At 39.0% G+C, this 10,102-nt stretch overlaps 1 protein-coding gene across 1 annotated transcript in view; it reads left to right on the top strand.

Annotated features, from left to right (window-relative positions):
* Nucleotides 1-202: 202 nt before the first annotated feature.
* The window catches only part of LOC107290559 (calcium/calmodulin-dependent protein kinase type II subunit alpha), a 40,231-nt gene continuing 30,331 nt past the window's right edge, over nt 203-10,102 (top strand). The window contains exons 1-4 of the mRNA XM_029284769.1: nt 203-244; nt 2,466-2,568; nt 4,540-4,623; nt 7,644-7,738. Coding sequence (XP_029140602.1) covers nt 218-244; nt 2,466-2,568; nt 4,540-4,623; nt 7,644-7,738 — 309 coding nt within the window. The 5' untranslated portion in view covers nt 203-217. The remainder of the gene's footprint in view (nt 245-2,465; nt 2,569-4,539; nt 4,624-7,643; nt 7,739-10,102) is intronic.

Genomic DNA, 10,102 nt, shown 5'->3' with positions numbered 1-10,102 from the left:
AAGATTGCAATGAAGGCTTGTTCTGCTTGGCTCTCGGCAGAAAAGCACATAGGAACATAGAAAATGAGAGAAGGAGTGAAGCATGAAATGGAGACCACTGAGAAAGATTATCTTGGCCCATTACCCATAACGAGGAATATGACATAATGTGACAATGTTTCTTCTTCCTAGCCATTGTATTCAGCAGATCCTGGAAGCTGTTTTGCATTGTCATCAGATGGGCGTGGTGCATCGGGATTTAAAGGTAAAATATTTATACATTGTAAAATTGAAAGAACTTAAAAGCATTCCTCTGGTTAAACTTCCTTCACAAGACCTAGAGTGAAAGTGTCCTCCGTGAAATAAAAATCTTCTCTTGTTAATGTGCAATTTGAACTGCTGATTTAAGCCTTTATGGCCTGGCACCGGGCTATCTGCAGGAGCACCTGCTCACACCAGTAACAGCCCAACCAATTCAATCAAAAAGAGAGGAATTGCTACTGGTTCCACATTTTCAGGAGATCTAAGTGAGGAGATGTTGTTTTTCCAAGGCAGCACCAACCCTGTGTAACAGACCCCTTTTGAGTAAAAGTCAGTCCCCTCTTTGCTAACATTTCAAAAGCTTGTAAAGTCCAAGTTGTTCCAGAGAATCTTCACTTGATTTTAGCAAGCCGTCTTCATTTTCTATTTTGATCACTTATAGCTTTCTGTGTGGCTACAGTTGTTTTAATTGTTTTATAATTAGATTGATGTTTTATTTGGCTTTATACTTTACATAAGCTGCCAGGAATCTCTGGACTGCAGTGGGTAATAAACAAAGAAACACCGTTAGGCCATTGCTTACTGTTTTCCATTCTAAAGTTTCTGGGAAAATTTAAGTGTTTTAGCCATCATCCCATTAAAAAGGCCGAGGCCACTCTGACTTAGGTAGAGCAATGTTTTCCATAATGAGGAGGCTGTTCCTGAAAAAGCCATTGTATAGACCAGGGCTTTTCAACCTTTTCACAGATTGTACCACTTTTAGGACATGACAATATTTGAGTACCACCAGTGCTTAGCAAGGTATCAAAAACTCGGATTGCAATCCGAGACTGAAAGGCTCCGGCAATTGCAAAAAGCTTTAGCCTTAAATTAAGCCTGTTTACTTTCAAAGAAAACTTTCTAAACACCATAGACAGACTCAAGATAAGGGAGTAAAATTAATCAGCTGGAGCCCTGCTGGCTCCTGGAGCTTCTGCTGAGCCCAGACAGTCCTGCAGCTGCAGCTGCCTCTCCCTCAGGCTTGGGTCGCTTCATCTCATTCCTCTCCCCCGCTACACTTCTCTGGGATGGTTGCGTACCACCTGCCATGTGGCAAAGTACCACAGGTGGTACGCATACCATCGGTTGAAAAGTCCTGGTATGGACCTCTTAGTAACAACCTTCAGGGGCCAGGAGTCTACAGTGCTCTCTCCCAAGTATACTGTATGAGGCAAGCAGATTCCCCCTGAATTAGATTGTCCAAAGGAAATGAGGGTTTAAGACTTAAAAGTAAATTATAGATATCAATCAGCACCTTGAATTGGACTTAGAAGCTTACTGGCAACTAATGCAACTTCTGCCAGGTGGGTGTGGTTCTATTGAACCAATTAGCATTGATGGCCAGTAAATTTGCAATTTCATTCTGTTATCAGATGTAGCTTCTGAGTCAATTCACCACCAGTCCCATATAGAGCAAATTGCCATAATCTAAGTTACTAGTATCCATTTCAATTTTATTCTGACATATTATTCCCATACAAGCCTTTACAGCAGAGGACCCCAACCTTTTGGGCACCAGGGACCGGTTACGTGGAGAGAGGTTTTTCCATGGACCAGAGGGGGTGTGGTTTTGTGTGCTGCCTGCATCCTGTGGATGGGGCTTTCCTTGTTTGTGCGGACCAGTTGCTGGCATGCCGCGGCTCGGTACTAGTCCACGGACCAGGGGTTGGGGACCCCTGCTTTACAGTATTTTTTTCAATATTCTCTTACTTCAGTTTCAGCTCAAAACATTTCTCACTTTTATTCTGAATTCCATTTGCTGAGTTTTTTTTCTCAAACTATTTTTATTCATTAAAATATTGCATTTTCTCTGTTACTTTTAATCTTAACTTCTTGTCTCTCATTTGCAGCTATCCTTTTTCTGTCTTAACCCATTGTACGGCATCGTTCAACCTCATTTCTTTTTGTAGCAATCAATCTTTCTATACATTGTTTCTCATCCACAGCCTCTTCCTCTTCATCGTTTTAAGCATTTTTGCATTATTTTTGTTCATTATCCTACCTACTAAAAATAAATTTATTGCTCTCCAAATTTCCCAGAAATATAGATTTGTATTCTTAGAGATGTGGAAGTGTGCCAAGTTTAGTATTCTATTTATAACACTTTTGCATCTCAGTCACAAGAGAAAAGTGGGACCTTTCTTCTTTGCATTTTTATTGTTCCCTTCTCTTTTTTTCTCTTAAAGCCAGAGAACCTCTTGCTGGCCTCCAAACTGAAGGGAGCTGCTGTTAAATTAGCTGACTTTGGTCTTGCTATTGAAGTGGAAGGAGAACAGCAGGCTTGGTTTGGTGAGTAGAAGAAAACTGGACTTGCAGATGTTCCATTTTGTTTGGGTATGTGTGTAATTGGGCAAAATACATTTTACTTTCTCGTTAAAATGAAGCAGGGCATTAATTCTGCACTACTGTGAATTGGTATTTTTCTATAGCTGGTACCCTCTAAAAATGATAGATTAATACTTTCCTCTGGTTGTTGTTGTTTTTTCTTTGTTACTCTGTTTTAGGTTATATTCATGTTTATTGTTTGTTAAAACTTTCAATGAAATTATATTAAAAAGAAGAAAGTAAACTGGTGTAAGACTGAAGCTAGTCAGGAATAAATACCTCCCAGTCTGGGAAGAGCCATATCTCAGCCACCCAATGTCACCAAGCAAACCACCATGTATCTGTTAATTTGAAAAGCACAGAGGAAGAAGCCAACAGTTTCAAGACTGAAGTATACTATATATGTGTAAAAAACTGTACTCTCTACTCTGAGAGGATCGTTCAGATACTGTGTTTAAAGCTTTATTCTGGCCAGGTCATTCCTAAGCATCTTCTGCCATGTCAAGCTAAAGGATTAAACGTCTGGAGAGCTGTGATTATTTACAATATGTCAGATGTATGAGAATTGCATATTGCTGAAATATGCTGTATTCTAAAACTAATTATTTCAATGGAGTTTCTGTTTTGAAAAAGTCAATTACCCTGATTTAGACTAACTAAAGCAGCCTAATATAAATGGATTGTAGAAACTAATATGTTCATTGTGGTCATATTAGTCTTTCCCTAGTGGCATTTATTTAGACCTCTCCCCCCCTCTCTCTGTAATATTATATAATATTAAAGCCAGCTATCACTCCAGATGAGAGAAAGTATGTACAGACATACATAAATATGGAGTAGTAGCTGGGGTTTAATTAACTCACAATAACTGCAAGCTGATTAGGTCATCCTAATGTCTGTTACTATTGTATCTTTGAGCTGTAGACACAGGCTGTTATGGGAATACATTTATAATTTCTAAGTCATAAATACATTTTGCAAATACACTAGTGCAGCACATGCTTCTGCAACTCAAAAAGTCCCAGAAGGATCTTGAATAACAAGGCTGTAAAAGATGATTGCTTTGAGACTTCACAGAGCTGTAGTCAATTTGATCTGATAGCGCGTGCCTAGATGGGCCAGGGATGGGATGCAAGGCACTTTCAGTTGGCCATTGCTTGTACTTCATAATCCCTCAAAGCACATTGGAGGATGATTAGTAATCCTCTTTCAATCAATGAGACTTGCAGCTGTGAGAATCAAGAGTGAAATCATTGCTCCACTGCCAAAGGTCCTGCAGCAATAAATATCCTCCCATTCCAAAGCAGAAGAAAGCAAAGGAAGACAAGATCAAGACCTGCCTGCTGTTTTGTTTGCAGGCTAACGAAACTTTGTCATTTTCATGTTACACTGAGGAAGAGATAGGAAGCAATCAAGCCAGCATTCCCAGTACAGGTCTCATAGAGTCAATGGTGGGATTCAAATATGTGAACAACCGGTTCTCTGTGTGGATGCCACTTCCAGAAGTCCATTCTGGGCCTGGGGAACAAAAAAATAGCTGCCGGTTCTGCTGAGGTGGTGCGAACTGGCTGAATCCCACCACTGCATAGAGTGAACTCAAAACCAGGAGGAGGAGTTCCCTCCAGTGGGGAAATAGATTGCCTGCAGTCTTAGCTTTAGGGGAGAGAAAAATAGGGCTGTTTGGGAAGCATTTGAGAGTAGCGGGAGCAATAAAATTGGATCCAAACAGAGCAGAAGTTAGAAGAACAGCTCCCATAATATGTGCATCATAATAGAACAAGAGGCTCAGGAGATGATAATTATCACTGCTATTTCAGCTCTTAATATTTATCATGTAATAAGAAATCCCAAGACGGAGAATTGTTCTAAATGAAAAGTTGTTGATTCTCCTGGGGGCAAATAGTGTAATTAGCTATCTATTTTGACAATTAACAGGTTTTGCAGGCACTCCAGGTTACCTTTCTCCTGAAGTGCTCCGGAAGGATCCCTATGGCAAAGCTGTTGACCTTTGGGCATGTGGTAAGTGAGACAATGTTTCAAAGGATGCTGAAGACAGTAACTTGGTTATAGACAGTGCAGACACTATCAGTTTAAGTGTGGCATTAAGACTTTTTGCTCTCCAACATGCATCAGAATACTTTGATAATATCTGCAAACTTCTCCAACTGAGTGCTATCTTTTAAACGAAAATAATGTATGGACAAGATAAAACACCCTGGTCCCAACACTCATCCTTGAAGAACTTCTCTCCATTGAAAACAATGCCCATATGTTCTTACACTTTGGTTTCTCATAATTAATAAAAAATACTACGACAGATTATCTAATCCCATAAGACAGTGGTTCTCAACCTTTTTAATGCCGCGACCCCAACTGTTCGTAAGTCGAGGACTAAACCGGTCCTAAGTCGAGGACTACCCAACCGGTCGTAAGTCGAGGACTTTCCCTGCCCGGGAGCGCCGCGCATGCATGGTTCCGCCCCCTGCGCCAGCCAAGGCATAGCTGGCAAGCGGCAGAGATGGAGCAGGCCGACCACCAGCTGGCCCAGCCCAAGGGAGGTAAGGCACCCGCCGGAAAAGGGGGAAAAAATGGCGGACAAAAAAAATGGCGGACAAAAAAAATGGCGGACAGCCTTGCTTGGCGACCCCCGTGAAATGGTCGATCGACCCCAAATGGGGTCCCGACCCACAGGTTGAGAACCACTGCCATAAGAGATAAGGGAACTCAAGAACCTTTTATGAGGAATGTTGTCAAGGCCTTGTGAAACTTAGGTATACAATATTGATCCCACCATCCATTGCCCTTGCAAAAGACTTGAAACGATTCATGAGACAGAATCACCTCTTCAGTATCCACGCTGGTTTTCCTTCAGCAAGCCTTATCCCTCTGTGGGCTTAGTTTGTTTTTTGTTTGATTATAGTTTCTTCCAATTTGCCTGGAACATGTTAAACATGCCTGGACTATAATTTTCTGGATCTCCCACAGATCCCTTTTAAAATATTGGATGAAGACCATCATTAATGCTTCACAAGGCCATTAAGGCTCCCTTTCTCCAGCACAGGGTGACTATTCCTGATCCCTAGCATTGACTTATTGTAATAAATCCTTGTCAAAATCAAATAATTTATTCCAGCAGCCCTATTTCCATAGCGGAGCAAAACAACTTAGTTTATGAGGAAATATTCAGATTCCTAATGTAGCCATTATGTAAACAAATTATAAGGACAGACTGGATCGCCCTCCTTTCTGTTACACTGAAAGGAAGCAAGGAAGGAAGCCAGAATCTAGTGGTTTAAATTGCCTATAAATAGGTTCCACATCTGAAAGCAAATTTATTTGCCAGAAGTCTGGTGTTTTTACTGCAACCTTATTCCTAATAAATTTTAGCAAACAGAGAATTGTTCCTTGTTATTTTCCTCCCATTCTGATAGATGCTAGGAACAAAATTCATCCCATTCATAATTTAACACTTTTTTTACAATGCCATTCATAATAAAAACATTTAAGTGCTTTCATGCTGCAGATTTTTTTTAAAAAATGAGTTGATTATCCTTCTCATCGTTTCATCTTTTCCTATTACCTATTTCCTTAGCTTCTTATGATTATAACCTTGTTGTTTCTATCTCATGATTTATGTTGATTGCCTTTATTTAGTATCCTATTATGATTTATGTTGTTTGCTTATTTAGTATCCTATGACTATCACTGAGTTTGTATCTTATGATTTATGATGATTGCATTTTATGATTATGATCATGATTTATCACTTATTGCTTGTATGTACATTGAGAGCTTATGCACCAGAGATAAATTCCTCCTCTATTGATATCCAACCCCACTTGGATACTTATTACAAAAATATGGGCTCTACATGCTTAAAGCTGAAGGACTTTAAAACATTCTTTGAATTCTCCTATGACTATCACTAAGTTTGTATCTTATGATTTATGATGATTGCATTTTATGATTATGATCATGATTTATCACTTATTGCTTGTATGTACATTGAGAGCTTATGCACCAGAGTTAAATTCCTCCTCTATTGATATCCAACCCCACTTGGATACTTATTACAAAAATATAAGGATCAGTGTCAGAAGATCATTGCTTTCAAAGGTTCAACTCAGCTTTGTCTCAAACAATGGGCTCTACATGCTTAAAGCTGAAGGACTTTAAAACATTCTTTGAATTCTCCATTGATAGTAGTAAACTGATAGTAAACCTGTTACAGGTAATCCTCGACTTACAACCATTTGTTTAATGACTTACAACCATTGTTTCTTAAGCCTGCAAGATTAGAATGGCATTGAAAAAGAGACTTATGACCAGCCCTCACACTTACGACCATTGCAGTATCCCCATAGTCACATAATCAAAATTTGGGCACTTGGGGACCTGCATGTATTTATGACTGTCCCAGGCTCACGTAATGGCCATTTGCAACCTTCTCAGTTGGCTTCCGACAAGTAAAGTCAATGGGTGAAACCAATCACCTATGATTCACATAACCACAGCATGTTTCGCTTAACAACCATGGCAAAAAAAGATAGTAAAAGGTTGTAAAATCAGGCCCAAGTCCCTTAACAGCCACCTTGCTTAGCATTGGAAATTCTGCTGCCAACTGTGGTCATAAGCTGAGGACTACCTGTATCTATTTGTAAAACTATATCTAATTATTCCTTCCACCAGGTGGATAAATGCAGCCACTGCTATCATTCAGCGAAATGCCAACGCTAGAGATATTTTTAAAAAAATTCATAAGGAATTGCTGGTCTTGTTTTCAGTCAGGCAAATGATGATACTGATGATTCAGACTGAACTGCAAAGAGCTCACACTTATGCCTGAATCCTTGACATTTCAGTTAAGAAGTAACCATTTTATACAACATCGGGACAATGTTGACAATACAGGAAGATACCTAGCTCTTGACTCATCTTATTTTTTCTCTCTTGCTCACTGTGTAGGGCAATTCAGATCTCCTGTGTCAATCAATTATTTTCCACTAGCTTATGTAACAATGTTCCCTCTGAACACACAGGAGTTATTCTCTATATTCTACTGGTTGGCTATCCTCCTTTCTGGGATGAGGATCAACACCGATTATATCAGCAGATCAAAGCTGGAGCCTATGATGTAAGCGATCTTCCCTTTCATATTCTTCTTCTCTCTTACACCTTAAATTTTTTTGAATAACTTTTCCTCACTTGCTTTATTTGTGCACCACCATATTGGAAACCAATCTAAATATCAATCTAATGTTGCAATTAATATGTTAGACTCAGGGTGAGATTATGTTCATATCCACACTTGGGTAATTGGGATTGATAAACCATGGTTCTGAAGTGCTGTTGAACATCAGTTTCATTCAGTTCTAGCAAATATGACCAATAGAGAGAGATACTGAAAGATGTAATTCAAGAAGATTTGGAAATCATAGACCTATGTCAGATTAATCTTCCTCTCAGACTATTTTATATTGTGAAGAAAGATGAGCCTTCTATATTTACTTAATCAGATATTTCTCCACCATCCTCAGAAAAGTCTCTCAACAGCTTAACATAGAACAAATGCCAATTTAAACTTCTACAATATGAGTAAAATAACTACAAAACAATAGAAAAATAAAAGTGACTGTTTTTATTGAATCAATAAAAAAGGATGCATAAAATTATAGTAAAGATGGAGTTGCAACAAGGAGAGTTTGTGAACAATGGAACATCTGTTGGAACATGATCTCTCTGCGTGAGATGGTGTGATTTTTCTTTTCTGTGGCAGCTCTGTATCAAACAAATTTGCTGACCCTGTGGGGAGTTTTCTTTCTTTTTTTGGGGGGAGGAGTTTAGGTTGATAAAATGGCCTCTTTGACCCCTCTTTCAAACCAATGCTCCTCTCGGTCCACAATGTGGATTTTGCTATCTTCAAAGTGATGACCTTTTTAAGACTGGCCATCTACAGTATGTTAAAATTGAACAGTCCTCTTTCAACAGAGAGGAAAGGATACAACACCACCTATCTCCTGTTTACAACATAATCCTTTCAGCAGTCCCAAGAAGGTTCCACACCCATGTGCACTCTGATTCGGGTGACCCTGAGAGTACAGATAAACCCCAAGTGGCCTCAATGACTCTCAGACTGCTAACAACCAAATGCCTGCAAAGAATATAAATCTTTCCATTCCCCACAGTTGAATCAGAACTGAAGAAGCTTCTTAGATGAGAAGTGAAACATTTTTAAGGGGAAAAAAAAGAAACCCCAGCTGCCTTTTGAAAAACACCTTTGGGACAACCATGACCTGGATGATCGAGAATCTCCATAAATTATCTTATCCCATATCAAACTGCTTTGAGGGTGGCTTAAGGTAGCTTTGGACTGCCTGATGATGATTTTTATCTAGGGATCAAGAGATGGATCATGACTCCATTGGTTCTCATTGACATCATCTGTTTTGAGATCCTCATCATCATCTGAGAATTTTGGAAACAGGAAGCACAACTTTGCAGTGGACCTATTACTATCTCTCTCCAGTAGATTTCAGATAATGCTGCATCCTCAAAATTGAAGCTGTGATATGGTATCTTCCAGAACTCCGTTATATATCTTATGCTTTTCAACATCTAGAAGTAGCTGGAAGGAAATAAACAAGCGAGTTGGAGCTGGATGCTATAGTATGCTGATGATACTCTTTTTCCTTGATGTCTTTAGGAAATGGAATGGCTTTCCTGAATGCCATCCTGCAGTTAGTAATGGGCTGGATGAGGGATTATTTTTTGAAACTGGATCCAGACCAGAGAGACGTGCTCAACATGAGGTCCCTATTCTAAACCCGATTCACTCTTTGATTTTCCAAATTAAAACAAGGCCAGATGTACCTTTCATGAACTCCAGGGAATATATCAACCATGTTTGGTATATTAACTCTTTATCTTTCTGAAGATAGTGACCTAAAAGTAATAGTGGCCAGGTTGATAACCACCAGATTTAAATAGAGTAACACACTCTGTGTGGATCTGTTATTTCTGTCTAGTCTGGAACATGCTGCACAAACTTGTCCAGGTAGTCACCAGGAGTAAAAAAAAAAAAAACTAATTCAAAAGTATGCATGCACACATACTAACACACATATAGGTTATCTTCAAAGCTTTACGTAATTTAGTTCTAGGCTACAGTTTTCTGATTGAACTTCCACACTTCCTGAGAACCTCTAAAAAAGTTTGCCTGTAATTCCTATGGTCTCTCCTGCAATAATGCATGATTGAACCTCTGCAAAGTTGACCCACCTAATATCTTTATTAGGTTTAAAAAAAAAAAAAAAGACCCTTTCAATTCATCTTGAAATGGGTGAATAGGCAAAATGGAGATGGGCAGTTGAGAAATATGAAATATAAATAAATAAATCTTTTTGTACTGCATTTAACAGTTGTGCTTATTTCCTCCTAGTCAGCAACGTATCAAGTTAGAACACCTACATGACATGAACTTGTTTTTATTGCTTTTAAA

This window comes from Protobothrops mucrosquamatus, unplaced genomic scaffold (assembly GCF_001527695.2).
Source record: "Protobothrops mucrosquamatus isolate PMUCROS unplaced genomic scaffold, P.Mucros_1.0 scaffold925, whole genome shotgun sequence".
NCBI classification, from domain to species: Eukaryota; Metazoa; Chordata; class Lepidosauria; order Squamata; family Viperidae; genus Protobothrops; species Protobothrops mucrosquamatus.
Note: the sequence above shows the minus strand (reverse complement) of the source record. Positions and strands in the feature narration are given on the sequence as shown.